General features: G+C 50.4%; 1 protein-coding gene across 1 annotated transcript in view; it reads left to right on the top strand.

The window, feature by feature from the left end:
- COL27A1 (collagen type XXVII alpha 1 chain) overlaps positions 1 to 15,053 on the top strand; it is a 148,223-nt gene extending 133,170 nt beyond the window's left edge. Inside the window, exons 50-61 of the mRNA XM_063081986.1 lie at positions 2,325 to 2,378; positions 2,879 to 2,941; positions 3,337 to 3,390; positions 3,550 to 3,585; positions 3,692 to 3,709; positions 3,969 to 4,004; positions 4,306 to 4,332; positions 5,608 to 5,673; positions 7,527 to 7,695; positions 8,693 to 8,802; positions 13,002 to 13,220; positions 14,177 to 15,053. Coding sequence (XP_062938056.1) covers positions 2,325 to 2,378; positions 2,879 to 2,941; positions 3,337 to 3,390; positions 3,550 to 3,585; positions 3,692 to 3,709; positions 3,969 to 4,004; positions 4,306 to 4,332; positions 5,608 to 5,673; positions 7,527 to 7,695; positions 8,693 to 8,802; positions 13,002 to 13,220; positions 14,177 to 14,323 — 999 coding nt within the window. The 3' untranslated portion in view covers positions 14,324 to 15,053. The remainder of the gene's footprint in view (positions 1 to 2,324; positions 2,379 to 2,878; positions 2,942 to 3,336; positions 3,391 to 3,549; positions 3,586 to 3,691; positions 3,710 to 3,968; positions 4,005 to 4,305; positions 4,333 to 5,607; positions 5,674 to 7,526; positions 7,696 to 8,692; positions 8,803 to 13,001; positions 13,221 to 14,176) is intronic.
- Positions 15,054 to 19,140: the final 4,087 nt, after the last annotated feature.

Below are 19,140 nucleotides of genomic sequence, written 5' to 3'. Positions count from 1 at the left end.
TTTCAAAACTTATTACAAACTATAGTGATCAAGACAGTGTGGCACTGGCATTGGAGATACATATAGGTCAGTGGAATAGAATTCAGAATCCAGAAATAAACCCTTACATCTATGTCAGTTGATTTTCAACAAGGGTGCTACAACAATTGAGCAGGAAAAGAATATTTGTTTTTTCCAGGAAATGGTGCTAAGACAATTACATATCTACATGCCAAAGAATGAAGTTAGACCCTTGCCTCACACCACAGATAAAAATCAACTAAAAATGAATCATGGGACCTTAATGTAAGGGCTTAGACTATAAAACTTTTAAGAGAAAACATAAGGATAAATTTTTATAATCTTGCACTAGGCAATAGTTTCTTAGATATGACACCGAAAGCACAAGCAACAAAAGAAAAAGTAGATTTGAACTTCATCAAAATCAAAAACATTTGTGCTTTGAAGGATACTATCAAGAAAGTGAAAAAACTCTCAGAACAGGAGAAAATATTTGCAAATCATATATCCGAAAAGGAACTTGTATCTGGAATATACAAGAACCCTTACAACTCAGGAATAGAAAGACAACCCAATTTTAAAATGGGCAAAGTATTTGAACAGACATCTCTCTAAAGGAGATGTGCAAATATTTTTTAAGAAGAAGACTAATAAACACATACGTGACAAATCAAAACCACAGTGAGATACCACTTCACACCCGCTAGGATGGCTAAGTAAAAAAGACAGACAATAGCAAGTGTTGACAATGATGTGGAGAAAATGGAACCTTCACACATTGCTGGTGGGAGTATAAAATTGTGCAGCCACTTTGGAAAGTGGTTGGCAGTTCCCCTGTTTAACATAGTTACTCTATGACTCAGCAATTCCACTCCTAGGTGTACACTCAAGAGAACTGAAGACATATGTCCATACAAAAACCTATCCACAAATGTTCATAGCAGCAGTATTCATAAATTCAAATGTTCACCAACTGATAAATGGATAAATAACATGTGGTGTGACATATGTTGGAACATGTATTTCCATATGATGGAACATGATTTGGCCACAAAAAGATTGAAGTACTGATTCATGCTACAACATGATGGGCCTTGAGAACATAATACTAAGTGAAGGAAGCCAGACAAAAGGCCACATATTACCTGATTCCATTTATATGAAATGTGCAGAATAGGCAAATCCATAGAGACAGGAAATAGATTAGTGGTTGCCAGGAGCTGGGGGAAAAGGGGAAGGGAGAGTGACTGCTAATGGGTACAGGGTTTCTTTTGGGGTTGATGAAAATGTTCTGAAATTAAACAGTGGTGATCAATGTTCAACTTTGTAAATATATTAAAAGCCACTAAATTATACACTTTAAAAAGATGAATTTTGTAATATGTGAGCTATAACCCAATAAAACTATTATTTTCAAGAATAAACAGGTAGGATTTAGATGACATGGGACTCAGCCAAATCCTGACCCCTCAGCCCATCCTCACCAGTGCCAGGTCTTCACCTGCATGGAGGAAGATGGCTTTTTATCCTGTTTTACAGGTGGGGAAACCAAGGCTCAGTAAGGGGAAGTGACTAGCCCCAGGTCTCAAAATATAAGACCAGGAGATTCTAACCCAAGGCTTTCTGACTCATGAGCTTGAATGCCAAGCCCCAGGAATGTGCCAGTAATGACGGGCTCCCAGGTGCTCAGGGGCTCCCTTGCTCCCCCACCCCGTGCTGATTGTTCTCCAGCCCCTCAGGAGGTGGGGAGCAGGGCTCAGGAGAGGAGGCATGAACGCCCCTGGAACCGTTCACACCTGGTCTGAATCTAGCGGAATTCACAACATGGCATCCGTGTGACTTTGAGGAAGTTCCTGCCCTCTCTGAGCCTCAGTTTCCCCATCCGTGAGCATGGGCTGTGGTGTCTCCCTGGGTTGCTGTGGGAGCATGCATGCATCGTGGTGCCTACAAAGCACCCGGCACATAGTAGGCCCTCAACTAGTGGGGCTACTTTTAGGGGACCATTCCTTAACAGAGCTTTTCGGATGGGTGGGGGGATTCTGCGGGTCCTTTCATTCTCTCCCTTGAAGACCTGGGACAGGAGCTCCTGCATATTGCAGAGCTTTCCTTATGGAATACCCATGTTGGGCTCCACTTTCTCATCTGACTGAGGGCATTGTCCCCCTTGGAGCCCAGGCTGACTGGTATCTAGTTTGTGAGCTGTCCACACTCTGATGGCCTCCCAGTGGAGCTGCTGATGTCCCCAAATAGGCCAGGAAGGGGTCTGCCTGAAGGGCACCCTTGTCCTGACTCACTTGACCCATTTCTTCCTGTTCTGCGCACAGGGCGACCCTGGCGAGATGGGCTTTCCAGGAATTGCTGGCCTCTTTGGACCCAAGGTACAGACTCCTACTCCTCACTGTTCTTCTTGGGTCCCATCCATCTACCCACTTATTCATTCATTTATTCATTCAACAAATATTTATTGAGCACTTACAATATGGGCTGGAACATAGTCGGAATCAAGTGTGAACACCCTTGGCCCCCCAGTACTTATTCCAGCAGACTTGGGTCCCAAGCCCAGCTCCACAATTTACCTGCTCTGCTCTTGGCAGGTCACTTTAGTCCCTCTAAGCCTTGCTTTTTTCATCTGTAAAATGGGAGTAATAACAGTAGCAAAAATTAAGGCCGGAGGCATATACCACACAGCCCTGAGCCGACACACTGCTGGCACCTGCTAAATGGCTGTGGACATGTATTACTCATCCTGGGGCCTCCCAGGTAAAGCCTCTCTTGATGGGATGGCAAAGGTCAGCCAGACCCCAGGGGTGAGGGAGCTGCTAGGGCCTTTACCCAGTGGCCCGCCGGGCACAGACAGCCCTTCCTCTGCCTCCTGCAGGGCCCCCCTGGGGACATCGGCTTCAAAGGCATCCAGGGCCCTCGGGGGCCTCCTGGCTTGATGGTGAGTCCCCTCCCCCTCTGTCCCAGTGGGCATAGTTGTCCCAGGCCCACAGCTGGTCAGCCACCAGCTGGTTGGACACATGTCCTCCTCCTCCTGCCCCTTCACTCCTGAGCCCCCTCTACCCAGTCTTCATTCCCACTTTCACAGCTGTGCTCAGGCTGTTCCTGCCAGCCAGGCCACCTTCCTTCCTCCTGTCACCCTGTTCCCATCACCCCTCTCTTGGAGCCCATCCCCAGGCACACAGGAGGGGCTCAAAGGATGCGTGGCCCAGCCCCTGCTCGAGGAGACCTCCCTTCCTTTCTCTTGAGACACTCAGGCTGCCCTCCACCCCTGTCTCTGTGACCCTATTCCCCAGGAATGGAACAAGGACACACAAGACTTTCTCTCTCTTTTAGGGAAAGGAAGGCATCATTGGGCCCCTCGGAATCCTGGGACCTTCTGGACTCCCGGTATGTGCTGGGGGCTGGGCAGGAAGACTCCTGGGTCCCTTTGCCTTTCTGGCTCTAGATTGTCTCTGTGACCCAGGGCTAGTCTGAGCTTCAATTTCCCCATCTGGAAAATGAGGCTTCCCCTCTGAGCCCGGTCTCACTGCGCATGGTTTTTTGCAGGGTCCGAAGGGTGACAAAGGCAGCCGAGGGGACTGGGTGAGTGGATGAGGCTGGGGGTAGAGCTGCAGGGGGTGGGAGAAGGGTGGGGCCATGACTCAGCCCTGGTCCCCTAACTCTGTCCCCTGCTTTTGTCTCCCTCCAGGGATTGCAAGGTCCGAGGGTGAGTGGGCTGGGTGTGTGGGCTGTATGGTGGGAGTAGGATGGGGCCGGCACCCTGGGTTCTCCTCCCCATAACTACGGGTGTCCTCAGGCACATTCTTTCCTGTTGGACCTCCGTCCTCCCATCCGTACGTCTATACCAGGGGAACCACTGTCCCCGGGTCTCAGGTCTGCTTGAGGAGGGCCTGGGGTGGGGGGAGAGGGAAGGCTCTGCTGACCAGGGCCTTGCTGACCAGGGCCTTGCTGTTCTCTTCCTCCAGGGTCCTCCTGGCCCAAGAGGGCAGCCCGGCCCACCGGTAGGTAATTGAATGTTTGGTGCATCTTGGACTTCTGGGGACAGAGTCAGGGTTCCTGTGCATGAGACCCAAGGCAGACTAAGCCTTGACCCTGAACCTCATAGGACTCACATGCTTCTGGTAGCCCACAGACTCCTAGGACAGTATAGACCAGCCCCAGTGAGGCCAGCCAGGCCTCCCAGAGAGCAGAGACCAGCTTGGCAGGTCCTTGCATGTTTGAGAGCCTCTCCCATCTTCTGCAGCCTCCAGGACTCCAGCACCCTGTCCCCCTCAAATACTGACCCACCGTCTTCTTTTGCAGGGTCCTCCAGGGGGTCCTATCCAGCTTGTAAGTTGGAGAACATTGTCTTTTGCCTACTTGGGGTGAGGCCTAGGGGGTCAGGGGAGGGCGGTAGCTGAACCCTCTCAGGCCACGATGGCTAGAATCCTAAGCGGGCCCTGGGGATGGCCATGTCATTTTGTCACTTCATACTGGAGCCCTGGACCCTGAAGCCACAGAAAGAGGCAGGAGGCAGGAAACTAGGCTTTCTCCAGGATGTGCCCCTGACTGTGAACCCAGGACAGTGCTCCAGTGCTGAGCTCCTGGGTCTTGTCTGTGTAGTCTGCATGGATGGGCTGATTGCTAAGGGTTGTCACAAATTCTTAGTCCAAGGAGCATTGGGCAAGGGAGCTGGATCCCAAGCCTGGGCTTTATTTGCCATTAGATTCTCCCCCTTGCTGTTTCTATGGCAAGACTACAGCTGTGCCTCTGCCAAACCCCATGCTAGGGTTGGAGGTACACTTGTACATTAGACCATTACAGTGTAAGCCAAAGGACAAACACGAGGACTGTGGGGACATAGAGAAAGGGGGCTTCCCCCAGCCTGGAGCCAGGAGCATCAGGAGAGGCTTCCTGTTGAGTTGACATCTATAGGATGTGTACAGAGTGGGGTTTCTCAACTGCAGCACTATTGATGTTTGCATAATTCTTTGCTGTGAGTGACTGTCCTGTGCATTGTAGGATATTTAACAGCATCCCTGGCTTCTACCACAAGCAGTGAGTGCCCCTTCTCCAGTTGTAACAACCAAAAATGTCTCCAGACATTGCCACATGTCCCCTGGGGGGCATCATTACCCCCTGTTAAGACTCACTGGTATAGGAGAGAGCCGAATGGTGCATTGGAGGGAGGAAAGAGTGTTCCAGGCAATGGCAGTAGCATGTACAAAGGCCCAGGGGCTAGACAGAGCATGGCATTTAGGAACTTAGAGGTGCTATAGTGTGTCTGGTGCTAGAGCATATATGGGGGAGAAGAGAGAGACAAGGAGAGAGACCACAGTGCTCAAACTAGGTCTTGTAACCATGCTGAGTTTGAACTTAATCCTGAGGACAATGGGGAGCTACTGAAGTTCCTGGAGGAAGGGAGTGGCAGGGTCAGCTTTGCCACTGTCTGCTAGGGGAGGAAGGACAGAAAGTTCTGCAGAGGGCTGTGACTTGGCTGAGGTCCTGCCAGGGAAGGCGGGATGGGGGAGTGAGTGCTCGGGCCCTGGGGTTCCGACTTGGTAGGTCTGCAGGACCCTGGGGGGGCAGGATACACACCCTGTCTCCTGTCTTTTCCCTGCACAGCAACAAGATGACCTTGGGGCAGCTTTCCAGATGTGGATGGACACTAATGGAGCACTCAGACCACAGGTACCTCCAGGGGCTCTGCCCACATGGAAGCCTTCCCTGGCTGAAACACAAATAATGGCTCACATGTGGTCAGTGCCCTCCACGTGTTCTTTACCAAGGGTTTAAGAGCCCTGGTCTTGATGACATCTCACAACCACAGATGGGGGTTAAGGCTCAGAATGGGCAGCAACGAATCCAAGGTCACACAGCCAGTCAAGCCAGGGCAGGATCAGAGCAAGGCCAGAAGCAGGCCTGGGCCCTGGAGCTGTCTCCATAGACCTCTCGGGGTCTTGGAGCTCTTGCTGGCCTGAGTTGGGGAGAGATGCTCGCCTGGTCCTGGGGCCCACAGCAGCTTCCCAGGGCTCACCCACTGTTCCTCCAGGAGCAAGACACTCATGGTCAGCCCACAGGGCTTGGCTAAGACCCTGGCCTGTGGTCAGCTCAGCTCCAAGACCCCAGGCTGAGAAGGGCCTCAGGTGTCCTCTAGTCCACCCTGTCAGGAGTCCCCTTTGCAGCCTTGCGTCTTTGCCAAGGTGGTGAACTCACTGCCCCCAGCTCAGACCTCCTGTGAGTGTTTCTGTTGTCCCCAGTGCTGGATGCCAGGGCAGGTTGGTACCCAGTCACAGCCTTGACTTTCTGAGGGCCCACAATCTAGAGGGGTAAGACAGCATGGGCAAACCACTTACCATCCATCCAGGGAGGTCAGTGCACAGACAGACGACCAAGAGGCAGCAGGGATTGAGAAGGGAAGTGTGTCCTTCACATCCAGGGTCAGTTATGCCGCATCCAAGGAGAGCTCTGACCTGTGGCAGTCTTCAACATTATTCATTAAAATAGCTCTGTTTATGGAGTGCTTCCCACCCACTCTGCTCTGGCAGTTGCACAGAGAAGAGTTTACTTCTCATGCACATAAAGGCTAATTGGCTTGTTAATGAGAGACCCAGGCTGCCTGCCAGGGGTTCTACCCTGTTGCTCTCCCACACATGACTCCCAAGGTCACCCCATGCCAGGGGCAGGCACCACCAGGGGGAAGAGGGCGTGGAGAATCGTGCAGGAGGGTCTTTGGACCAGGCCTTTGTGGGGTGCACATTGCTTGGCTCTCGATCCATAGGCTGGAGTGCAAAGGAGGCTGGGAGGTGTGGTCTGTGTGTCCAGGCGAGAGAAGAAATGGATTGAGGGAGTGGCCGCCAGCCTCTGACACACACACATGCACACGCACACACACGTACCTGCACTAGCTCTGCTGCCCCAGCGATAGGGGGTGTATTGAGCTCTGACTGTGGCTCTGGAAGCTGAGGCTCAGCGTCACTCAGGAGGAGTCACACCTGGTCAGGGTAACTCTGATGCCCCCCTGCTCCTAGGACTCCGCAACCCCCTCCTCCCCCTAGTGAAGATCTGCTCCTCTGAGCTGAAACCCTGCTCTTGGGACTGTACCTGCTGGTCCCAGTTCCATCTCCTGGTGCCTCTCAGGAGCCCCTGCTCCCACCCCAGGGGAGCCCAGCAGTGACTGCGTGCCTCCCCAGGTCACCTCCTCTCTGCTCCTCCTCCTCCGTTGACTCTTTCCAGACATGGATTTGGGGCCACTCCTGGTATCCCATGCACCCTGCCTGAGTCAGTCGTAGGGCTCTGCCCTTCCTCACCCTGCCCTCCTCTCAAGCCCCCAGGCCACTGTGGCAGCCCCACCCCCTTCATCTTGTCCCTTGGCCCCATTTCTTTATCTGTGAAATGGAGAAAAACTCAACACCTGCCCCAGCCATGACTCTGGGAACTCAACGATATCTCCCAAGTCGGGAGAAATTGGGGCTGTGGAGGTTGGACCTTGGGCTGGGCCAGGACCTTAGGGAGCCAGTGGCCATCCCCTCTCCTCATGACAGGGTTACAGCTATCCGGACCGGCTGGTGCTGGACCAGGGAGGGGAGATCTTTAAAACCTTACACTACCTCAGCAACCTCATTCAGAGCATTAAAACACCCCTGGGCACCAAAGAGAACCCTGCCCGGGTCTGCCGGGACCTCATGGACTGTGAGCAGAAGATGATGGATGGTAAGAGGGGCTCAGGGGACTTCCTGCCCAGGGGCAGGGTGGGGCAGGGCTGGGGGAGTTCCATGACCAGCTGAGGCAGGTGGAGTATTTGATTCTCAGCTCCTCTTGGCCACATTTCTGTCCTCAGGGAGACAGACACATGGGCAGTCATTATTCATTCAACAAACAGTCACTGAGCCTCACACTATACCAGGCCTTGTGTTTCCTGGGGTGTGGGATATAGTGGGGAACACAGAGGAGTGGTCCCACCTTTCCAGAGCCCACAGATCCACAAGCTGAGGACGACTATTTCAGTGCACTGAGACAAGAGCTTTGGCTAAAAAAGGTCCCCAAGGGCTATGAGAGTCCCAGCCCCAGGGGTGCCCGTCATGGGTTCTGGGTGAGCCAGCATTTTCCTGTGGAAGGACAAGCTTTGGAGGTGGACAGACCTGAGTTCCAATGTCAACGCTGCCTCTAACCAGCTCTGTGAGCTGAGGCCAGCTATGGTTCATCCTCCTCTTTCAAGAAGCTGGAACTAGATGGCCAGTGGTCCCCCTCTTTCAGCTGCAGAGGCTTTGGCTCCCTGGGAAGCCCAAAGGGGAAGCCAGGTGCAAGTGGAAGTGCCTGGCTGGGGGATGGGAGCCCTGACTCCCACCCTCCCCTGGAAGGCCCTAGGACTTGGAGAAACCATTCAACTAAATGATCCCTAGATCTCTTGGGCAAGTGGCTCAGCCTCTGTCAACCTCAGTTGTCTCCTCTATAAAATGAGCATGTCCCAGTAGCTGCATAGGGAAGTGCTGAGCCGTGTGACCCCCTCCAGGGAATCTGCTAGCTGTGAGCTCTACCCAGGTTTCCTTCCATCTCAGTGGCTCGAGAAATCCCTTTTCTACCCACCCGAGCCCTGACTTCATACCGAAATGTGGTTCAAAAGGTCACAGGGTGCAGGGTCCCTCTGCAGAACCAAGTCCTGAGCTCCTCCCCAGATACATACGTCACCCCCATCCCACACTGCCTACAGGTACCTACTGGGTGGATCCAAACCTTGGCTGCTCGTCCGACACCATCGAAGTCTCCTGCAACTTCACACATGGTGGACAGACATGTCTCAAGCCCATCACGGCCTCCAAGGTACCCATCTGCTCCCCACCGTCCACCAGGTGGACCCTCTTTGCCCCCACCCTGCCCTGGGCCACAACCAAGCCAGGTTCTGTTCTGAGCCCTGCCTGTCTTGCTGCATGGCTTTGGGAAAGTCATCTCCTCTTTCCTAGACAGTTTCCTCATCTATAAATTGGGGATGAGTTGGACTAATCCATGCCTTCCAAACCCCTTGGAGTTGTATGATGATGATGATTCATTCTTCAAATATAATCTTCTGCCTAATATCTAAAGCAGAGCAGTTGGCCAAGCTGGCCTGGCTTGGAGAACCATGAATCACCCATGCAGTAAGTCAGCGGGACATTCATCTGGAACACACTGCACAGAGTTGTGTATGCAAATATTGAACTAGTCCGCAATGCCCGCTGACCACCAGCTGTCTCTGGACTGAGCATTTTAGGTGACTCAGGGCAACTCTACAGCAAACCAAGGCAGATGGCAGCAGTGGGGTGTGATCACTCCCCCTCCTAAGGTCCCTCTCAGTGGATTGTGGGTCTGCACTTCCACCAAGGCCTCCACATTTGGGGGCGATTCATTCCACAATGAGAAGGTGCTCCAGCTGCAAGGGAGCTGTAGACCCAGAGCCCTCTGGATCTCATTCCATCAGCTCCACCCCAGGGGAAGCTCCAAGAGGTGCCTTGTGCTGACCATGTCAGACCCAGAGTTTGAGAATCTTGAAGCAAAGCAGTCTAGCAGCCAGCTGGTCAACAAGTCTCTGTCCCTAACATGGGCCAGGCCCCGAGCCAGCTTGGAGAGGTCAGACTTACCACTGGCTCTGCAGCGAGAGCTCACAGCCCAGCAGAGACTCAGTGACCTCTTCAGGCCCTGTCCCCTGTGACTGGGAGGTTTGGGGGGCTTAGGGGTGAGGGCTGGAGTTGGTGACTGGGCTGGCAGCATGACTGCCCATGAAGGTCACCAGCTCTACCCGGAGCAATGTCAGAATGAAACCCTGGATCTCTGTGGGGCACCGCCGAAGCCATAAACACTGTCCTGTCATCTGTTCACAGGCCTGCCATTTTCGGCAGCACCTCACCCCACCCCCACCCCACAGGGATCTTGGGATGTAGAAAGGGGGTGGAAAGCATGTCTCGTTTCCTCCTCTCAATGAGCCTCTCAATCTTGAGCAAGGTCTTCCTTTCTGTGCCTCTGGATCCCAGCTCAGCCCCAAAGACCGCTGTTTTAATTTAGGATCTTTAAGATGGGGAGCACCCCTTCAGTCGTTAGGAGTGACACAGATGGAAATAAGGAATTTGTTACTTACACGTCCTGGGGTGTGGGGGACATGGCTCACTGGGATGCCACACCCACGGAGGTCATCGAGTACAGGCAGAGAAGGGACCTATGGGTGCATGCCTTTACTGGGCCCAGGGCATTATCTGAACAGGTTTTCCACAAAGAGTCAAGTGATGGGTTTGCAGCAAACAGGCAAACATGTTGTACCTGAGAGGTGGGCACTGTGGCATATCTCTGCAGTCCACGTGTGGTGTGAGGGCCAGCAGGGCCAGTCTAGTAGGCTGTATGGAGCTGTCCCTTAGAGAGATGGTCACGAGGGGGCAGCTGTATAAGGCGGATATCTGGATCAACCAACATGGAGGAACTGGGAGGAGGTGCAGAGCTGGAAACTGCATGCGTGACTGAGCCTGCTTCTCGGATGAGAAAGTTCTTTTTTTTTTTAATTCTACAAATATTTTATTCTATTTAATTTATTTTATTTATTGAATCAAAATCGATTATACATATTTTTTGGGTTGAACACTGAGATATGTTGATTAAATCAAATTACTAGCATATATATTGTTACAAATCGTAACTATTCTTTATGCCCCTTGTCCAACCTCTCTCCTCCCCCTCCCCCCTCTAATTGCCCTAGATTTCTTCTCTCCTTCTGAAAGAAAAATGGTTACTCTGTTAACTTGTTGCCTAGATGATCTGTCCAATGCTGAGAGATGTGATCAGGTCCCCCAATATTATCATAGAGCAGATGCTTCTTCTGTCATTCTGAAATGGGTTTTGTGGAAAGAGACATCCTCTTCTTTTCTTCGTCTCTGCTGGTGACTCTCCTTGTGTCAATGCACTCCAGTGGTCAGTGGACCATCTGCGTGGTGGCTGTGGCGTCTAGCTGCTTTTGCAGCAGCCATGCTTATTGTGGTAGCTATGGTGGGCCACCCACGTGGAGGTGCTGTTTTTGGCATGCTCCTTGACACTGGCGGTATGTCTGGTTGTGGGGTGTGTTTGGTCCCCTTCTCCATGCCTCTGGTCCCTGGGCAGGCCCCAAGTTGCTGGCGTGGTGTGCCTGGTTGTGGGAAGGGGGTCCAGTCCCCTTCTCCATACCCGGGTCCCTGAGTGGGCTCCGAGGTGCTGGCATGTTGTGCCTGATTGTGGGAGGGAGGTCTGGTCCCCTTCTCCATGCCCTGGGTCCCTGGGCGGGTCCCAAGGTGCTGGCGTGGTGTACCTGGTTGTGGGAGGGAGGTCCGGTCCCCTTTTCCATGCCCTGGGTCCTTGGGCGGGCCCCAAGTTGCTGGCGTGGTGTGCCTGGTTGTGGGAGGGAGGTCCGGTCCCCTTCTCCAGTCCTTGGTTCCCTAGGCAGGCCCTGAAGCGCTGGCATGGTGTGCCTGGTTGTGGGAGAGAGGTCCGTTCCCCTTCTCCTTGCCTCGGGTCCCTGGGCAGGCCCCAAGGTGCTGGCATGTTGTGCCTGATTGTGGGAGAGAGATCCAGTCTCCTTCTCCATGCTCTGGGTCCCTGGGTGAGTTCTGAGGTGCTGGCATATTGTGCCTGGTTGTGAGAGGGTGGTCCGGTCCCCGACTCCATACCCCGGGTCCCTGGGTGGGCCCCAAGGTGCTGGCACAGTGTGCCTGGTTGTAGGAGGTGGGTCCAGTCCCCTTTCCCATGCTTCAGGTCCCCAGGCTGTCCCCAAGGTACTGGTACAGTTTGCCTGGAAGTGGGAGTGGGGTCCTGTCCCCAGATCCAAGCCTCCAGTTCCCAGGCAGGACCTGAGGTGCTGGTGGTGTGCCTGGGCCGGAACTAACTTTTTGTCCTTTGCTTCTAACATGGGGGAACTTCCTGTGGGAACCAGTACTTGAGCTGTATGGTTGTTTAAATTGCTGCTTTGCTGCTGTTTCCCTAGGGAAGGCTTTTTGTGCAGCTCAGGGTTTAATGGTTGACCTTACAGGTACTTCCGGCTCTCCAGAGACCCGGTGGATCTGTGTTCTGTAGAATCTCTGATCTGGGCCTGAATTTTTTCATCAAACTACACCCCATGCTGTTCTGTATTCCTGACCAGTCTCCTCTGAGTGGTCCTGTGCTGATTGGGGGGCAGATCAGCTGTCCTTGCTGTGCCCCAGTGTTCCCCTGGTGGGCCCGTCTCCCCCCTCCCCGCCTGTGCTGCAAACACCTCCCATGCGCCGGTCCCTTGCGATGACTCACCGGCCCCTGAATGGCTCCATTTTTTCAGTTGTTCTGGCTCCTCGCTCCTGTGTCGGGCCACAGGAACCCTGTTAGTCGTCTTGCTGTCCTGGGGCCACCAAGGTCCTCTTCTCTCCTGCCTCCTCCAAGTGACTCCATCTGAAGGGCACAGCTGTGGCTTCTGCCAGCTCCTGCTCCATGTGCTCAGCAGCTCGAGCCTTAAAGCAGCCGCGGCCCGAAATGCTCAGAGCAGCTTTTTCTTTCTCTCATCATGGCTTCTCCCCCTTCATGAACTCCGTAGGTCTCTCCTCCTCTTCCCCTGAGCTCCAGCAGCCCCGGCTTGGCTGATGTTATATTTTTATAGTTGTAAATTTGGTTGATTTGTGGGAGAGAGTGATGCTGGGGACCGTCTATTCTGCCATCTTGATTGGATCTCAAGAAAGTTCAATTTACACTACGGATGAATGCCGAGGCAACATAAAATTATGAGAATCCACTATAACAACCCATACAGTGGGGAAGTGGGTTGGATCATAGCAAGGCCCTCGAAGCTCTGGCTCTGGAGTCAGGCAGGCCCTTCCTAGTTACACAGCCAAGGGACTGTGGGACCAGCTCGCACAGACCTCCATTTTGCTGTCTTTCAAGTGGACACATGTCTGGGAGCAGAGTCAGGAGATGTGTCCCAGGAACGGGCCTATCCCTATTCCCTCAAGAGGGAGACGGAGAATTCTGAGAGCTGCAGGCAGCTCCCTGCTGTATCTTCTCTACAGGTCGAGTTTGCTGTCAGCCGGGTCCAGATGAATTTTCTGCACCTGCTCAGCTCTGAGGTGACGCAGCATATCACCATCCACTGCCTGAACATGACCGTGTGGCAGGAGGGCACCGGGAAGACCCCAGCCAAGCAGCCTGTGCGCTTCCGTGCCTGGAATGGACAGATCTTTGAAGCCGGGGGTCAGTTTAGGCCAGAGGTGTCTGTAGATGGCTGCAAGGTAATTCTTGGAGCTCCTCAGAGGCCCTTCCTGCATGGTCAAGTGGAAAAAACTTGTTGGGAAAAACTTGTGTTTATTATAAGATTATATCTAATAATTTTATGCTATAATATGTTAGTATGATATAAATAATTTTTTATCTTTGTGTAATAACTTTATTATAACAGTTTTATAAAATTGTTTTATTCACTCTTCTCTCTGCAAACCTTCTAAGGGGAGGTTTGGGCTGGTAAAAATTTTACAGGCTAGTAGATACTATACTTATTTGTAAGACTGCTTAAAAGTGATTATATATTTCTTCTCTTCTCTCTGTCCCCACCCTAGTCAGGCTAATTTCTTCTTTTAATATTTCTGTTCATTTTCAGATACCCCAAACAGGCTTGTTAGGGGAGGGGGAGATGGAAAGTTGTCAAAAGGCAAAAAGCCATTCTACAAGATTAAATAAACCTAATAATATACAGTGTTAGTGAGGATGTGGGGAAATCAACACTCTCACATGAAGCTACTGGAAAAAATAAATTGGTAGAGACTTTCTGAATAGCAGCTTTATATCTATATTCAAATGTACAGGGGTACTTCAAAAAATTCATGGGAATAGTCATATTATCTTTTAATTCTATTTTTCCATGAACTTTTTGAAATGCCCTCATATGTCCAGTATATATCCCAAACCTTAGAAACATACCTATCCTTTGAGCTAGCAATTCTACTTCTAGAATTTGTTCTAAGGAAATAATTAAGAATGTGCACAAAGGTCGAGCTACATTGATAGTCATTCCAGCATCACTTATAAGAATAAAAACTTGGAAGCACTTGAAATGTTCACATATAGGTCATTGCTATGGTGAAATACCATGCAGCCATTAACAATTGTGACGAAAGATGATGGAGGAAATGTACATGATGTATGATGAGAACCGTGAGGGACACACGTCTGCTTTTACTTTTACCCTCAGGTCCAGGATGGCCGATGGCATCAGACGCTCTTCACCTTCCGGACCCAGGACCCCCAGCAGCTGCCTATCATCAGCGTGGATAACCTCCCTCCTGCCTCATCAGGGAAGCAGTACCGCCTCGAAGTTGGACCTGCATGCTTCCTCTGACCTCTGACTTCCTGGCTCCTCTAGGCCTCTTGGGGAAGGGAAGAGGAGGAGGCGAGGAGAGGGTACCGAGGGGCAGGTGGTTCTTCCCAGGGATCCTTAGGCAGGCCCCAGCTGTTGTCTGCCCAGTATAAGTGGGTGGGGGGTAGCAGGGGATTGGGTGTCCTTGGGAGTGACTGATCCCAGCTCAGCCCCAAAGACCAACCAAAGAGCCAGCCAGAGCAAACTGGGCCTGCAACCCGCCTGAGCCCCGTGGCCTGTCTCCCAGCTCTGCGCCACCCCCTTCTCTCCCCAGCTTCCTGCCCAAAGAGCCCCATGTTCAAGCCAACTTGAGGGAAGGGGGTATCTCGTCAGCTGGTCCCTGCCAGGGAGCCTTTGATGTGCAATATTAGAAAGGAGACATGAAAAAAGGTGAAAAGGAAAGAAGCATATATATTATTTAAACAAGCAAAAAGAAGGTGTGTTACTATTTTTTCACCTGGAAAGAGGTGAGAGGGTGAGAAAGAGCAGCCAGGGGTGGGAAGAGGCGAGACCCTGGGGTGGGTGCCCATATTTGCTACCTCCCACTGTGAAATCGCTGGTGCTCGCATCCGTCTCTCGTAGTGTATGTGATTTTTTTAAGAAAAAAAAAAAAAAACCTATTTAAGATTCTAAAGGTGCTACCATTTTTGCCACAGACTTGGAAGAAACTTCTCTATGTGGAGCATTGGCCACATCTTTCTCTCTCCTCCAAGTGACAAAGTTTGGGGAATTTTTGAATTTTCCTAGCATCATTCTGGTGCTCGTCAGGTAACCTGCTAAGGAGGAAAAAAGAAAAGAAAAATAAATCAACAACAACAGCAAAAAAGCAAAGAAAAAACAAAGAAAAAAACTACCGGAAACCAGAAGTAGAGAGATTTACCTTTTAACTTAAGGACTTTGAAATGTCTATTATTTTCAGGCAATGAAGAAGCCTGGGCACGAAGCATTTTGACTTGGCCTTTTGTGGTCCTGAAGGGAGGTTAGGGCTGCCCTTGGAGGGCCTGACTTGGAGAGGTCCTGGGAGAAGCCTTGACCTTGAAGAAACCAATTGCAAGAGCAGTGTTGGGTCAGGGCTGGCCTTGAAGGTGAAATATACATATTAAACCATCTCACCAAGCCATATAACTTCCTTTCAGGAGCCGAACCTTCCAGATGCCATCATGGTTCTTGCTTTTTCATTGTCCTTAAATTCGATAGAAACCCACTGTCATGGCTCCAAGTGTACATTTGGGCTGAGGAGAAGGAATAATTATGGGAATCTCGGAGTTCAGCACGATAATCTGAATTGTACTATATTGTTCAGTGCCTGAATTGGATTTCGAGGTTATTTTAACTAAGGAATTATTTTTATAGAAGGGGGAAAATTTATGTGAAAGTCTCTGTTTGTGTATTTCTCGTCTCAAGTTGTGTCTCTTGGGGAATTGGATCTGACTTTCATTATTTAATACCTCACTCTGGCCCACCCTCCCACCCCAGACTTTTCCTGTGTCCCCCGCCCTGCGTCCCCAGCCTGGACACTGCGCACTGAAGTTCATTTGTGTAGCGTCTCGGGCCTCATCTCAGCAATCAGTTTCCCCACGCTGCCAGTCTCCACCTGGCCTCTGTCTCATTCTCGGGTTTTTCTGCTGTCCTCGTTTACGTCTCTGTCCATGTGTCAGTGTGTTAGAACCCCAATGGGTTTTGTTTCTCTTTTTCCCTTCTGGATTTTAAATAAATATTTAAAACTGAGGCAACAGAATGACGTGTCTGTGGCTGTGTGCTTCTTCTCAAAGCTCGGAGGGCATTTCTGGCAGGGCAGGGGTGGGCGTGGAGATGCTCAGAGGATGCCTTCCTTATGCTGTAACAAATACCGCAAATGTGGTGGCTTAAAACACAGAAACGTTTTCCCTTACAGTTCTGGAGTTCCAGAAGTTGGAAACTAAAGTGTTGGCAGGGCTGTGCTCCCTCCAAAGCCTCCAGGGAAGGGTCTTTTTGTGCCTCCTTTAGCTTCCAGTAGCCCCAGATGTTCCTTGGCTTGCAGCTGCAGCACTCCCATCTCTCCCTCCCTGGTCACCTGGCCTTCTCCCAGGTCTGTGTCTCTGTATTGACATCTTTTTATGAGGACACTGGTCATATTGGATTAGGGCCCACCAAAGACCCGATCTTAACTTGATCACATCTGCAAAGGCCCTATCTCCAAATAAGATCACATTCACAGGTACTGGGGGCTAGGACTTCAGCATATCTTTTGGGGGGACACAATTCAACCCATAATACATAGGGAGGAGGTATATTGAGGTTAACATAAGCAATTCTTTGTTATTGTTATTGTGGTCAAATACACAAACATAAAAATTACTATTAATGACATTTAGAACCTTCACAATGGTGTGCAACCATCACTGCTATCTAGTTCCAGAATATTTTCATCACCCTAAAAGGAAACCCAATACTTATTTAGTGGTCACTTCCTATTTCCCCCCTACTCCATTCCCTGGAAAACCACCAATCTGCTTTTTGCCTCTGGCTTTGCTATTCTGGATATTTAATGTAAATAGAATCATACAATATGTGGCTTTTTGTGACTGGCTTCTTTCATTTTGCATAATATTTTCAAGATTCATCCATGACGTAGAATGTATCAGTACTTCATTCCTTTTTATGGGTGATTAATATTCCATTGCATGGATAGATCACATTTGTTTACCTGTTTATCAGTTGATGGACATTTGGGCTGTTTCCACCTTTTGGTAATCCTGGGTAATGCTTCAAAATGAATAATTCTTGCCTGTGAGAGTCCTGGGAGAAGTCGCAGGAGCACCTGCCTCAGAAGAAATACGTAAATGAGAGTCTAGGGGATAGGGTTGCTAGATGAACAAATAAAAATATATGACGCCCTGATAAATTTGAATTTCAGATAAATGATAAGTACCTTTAAAATAGAAGTGTGTTCCATGCAGTTTATGAGATATCCTTAAAAAGTTATTTGTTGTTTATCTAAAATTTAAATTTATCTGGGTGTCCTGGGCCCAGAACCCACATCTCCTGACCCTTGGTTCAGATCTCTTTTTTCCTTAGCTCGTTCCTCCTTCCCTGAGATTTTGGATGAATCAGAACTTTTCCGCTTTTCTCATCTAAGAGAAAAAACAAATCAAAAACAGTTGAGTTCATACCTGGGACTTTATGTTTTGAAATTTTGCACTGAGTTTCCAGGTTATCAGTCCACATACACATCAGTCTCCTCTACCCTCCCCATCCCAGACAGTGAGCACCAGAGCTGCCCTGCCGTGGCCCCCAGAGCCTCGTAGCAGAGCCCAGGATGCATGGTCAGGAAGGACATGGTGATTCCCACGTCCAGGGCACACCGTCCTATTTCACATGGAGGGCTACTGAAGCCTGAAGAGGGGCCTGAGGGGCTAAAGTCCCAAGCCCCACTATGCTGCACTATTTCCCAAGGCTGGAAAATGGTTTCCCAACGTTGAGGGGAAAAACTTGAGAATGGGAGATAAGAATGTTCTTTTTATTTCTTTGCCTGACAATCAGAAATGAAATTGAGCCAGAATGGCCCATTTTCTGAACCATTTCCTAAAGTCTGCTGCATATTTTCACCCCTAAAGAGCTTGCCCAGTGTTTGAGTGAGTATGCTTCCCATTCTGCAGATGGGAAATGTAGGTCATGTCAATGTCTGTTTTCCCCGTAGAAAGTTCTGTGAGGGCAGGGCACACACGTATCTTGTTCTTTGCTGCAGCCACAGAGCATAGCATATCAAGGGCACTCAAACTTGCCAAATGATTGCTCACAGAAACTCTCACCTGCATTTCCTCCACATGAATTTATTGAGCATCTTCTCTGTGCCAAGTGTGTGTGGGCACCGTAGTTACAGAGACAGATCTGACAGCATGTCTGAGTGGCTCTGAATCCGGTGGGTGCAGTTGGAGGGATTGGGCCTTGTGTGGTTAGGGTTTGAAGAACTGGAGGCCAGGTCTGTGAGGGGAGGGGGACAAAACAGGGGCATAGTTAAGGCAATCTCAGCAGGGGGAGGATAGTTGGGAGATGACCCTCTGTATTAGGGTTCTCCAGAGAAACAGAACCTATAGTGTATGGAAAGGAATCTGTTATAAGGAATTGACTCATGCAGTTATGGAAGCTGACAAGTCCAAGATCTGCAGTCAGCAAGCTGGAGACCCAGGAGAGCCAGTGGTGTAGTTCCAGTGCAAAGGTTGGTAGGCTTAAGATTCAGGAAGAGGCGTGAATGTTTCAGCTCAAGTCCAAAGACAGAAAGAAAATCCATGTCCCAGCTTGAAGTCAGTCAAGCAGAAGGAACTCTCTTTTACTAGCCTTTTTCTTCTATCCAGGCCTTCAGCTGATTGGACAAGGCCCACCCACACCAGGGAGGGCAATCTGCTTTGCTTAGTCTCCTCATTCAAATGTTCATCTCATCCAGAAACACCGTCACAGACACACTCAGAGTAATGTTTGGCCAAATATCTGGCTACCCCATGTCCCAATCAAGTTGATATGTGAAATTAACCATCATACCTGATGGAGTTTGGATGTGTTGTATCCTCAGAAACTCATGTAGAAATTTGATTCCCAATGTGGCAGTGCTGGAAGCTGATTGAGTCGTGGGGGCAAATCCCTCCTGAATGGATTCATGCTCTCCCTGGGGGAGGGAGGATTAATAAGCGAGTTCTCACTCCATTAGTTCCCACGAGAGCTGGTTGTTTAATAGACCCTGGCACCTCCTCTCTCTCTTTCTTGCTTCCTCTCACCATGTGATCTGCTTGTACCCGCTGGCTGCCTGCCACTTTCCTCCATGA

Source organism: Cynocephalus volans, chromosome 17 (assembly GCF_027409185.1).
Source record: "Cynocephalus volans isolate mCynVol1 chromosome 17, mCynVol1.pri, whole genome shotgun sequence".
In the NCBI taxonomy this organism is placed as follows: Eukaryota; Metazoa; Chordata; class Mammalia; order Dermoptera; family Cynocephalidae; genus Cynocephalus; species Cynocephalus volans.
This window is presented reverse-complemented; position numbering and strand designations above follow the sequence as displayed.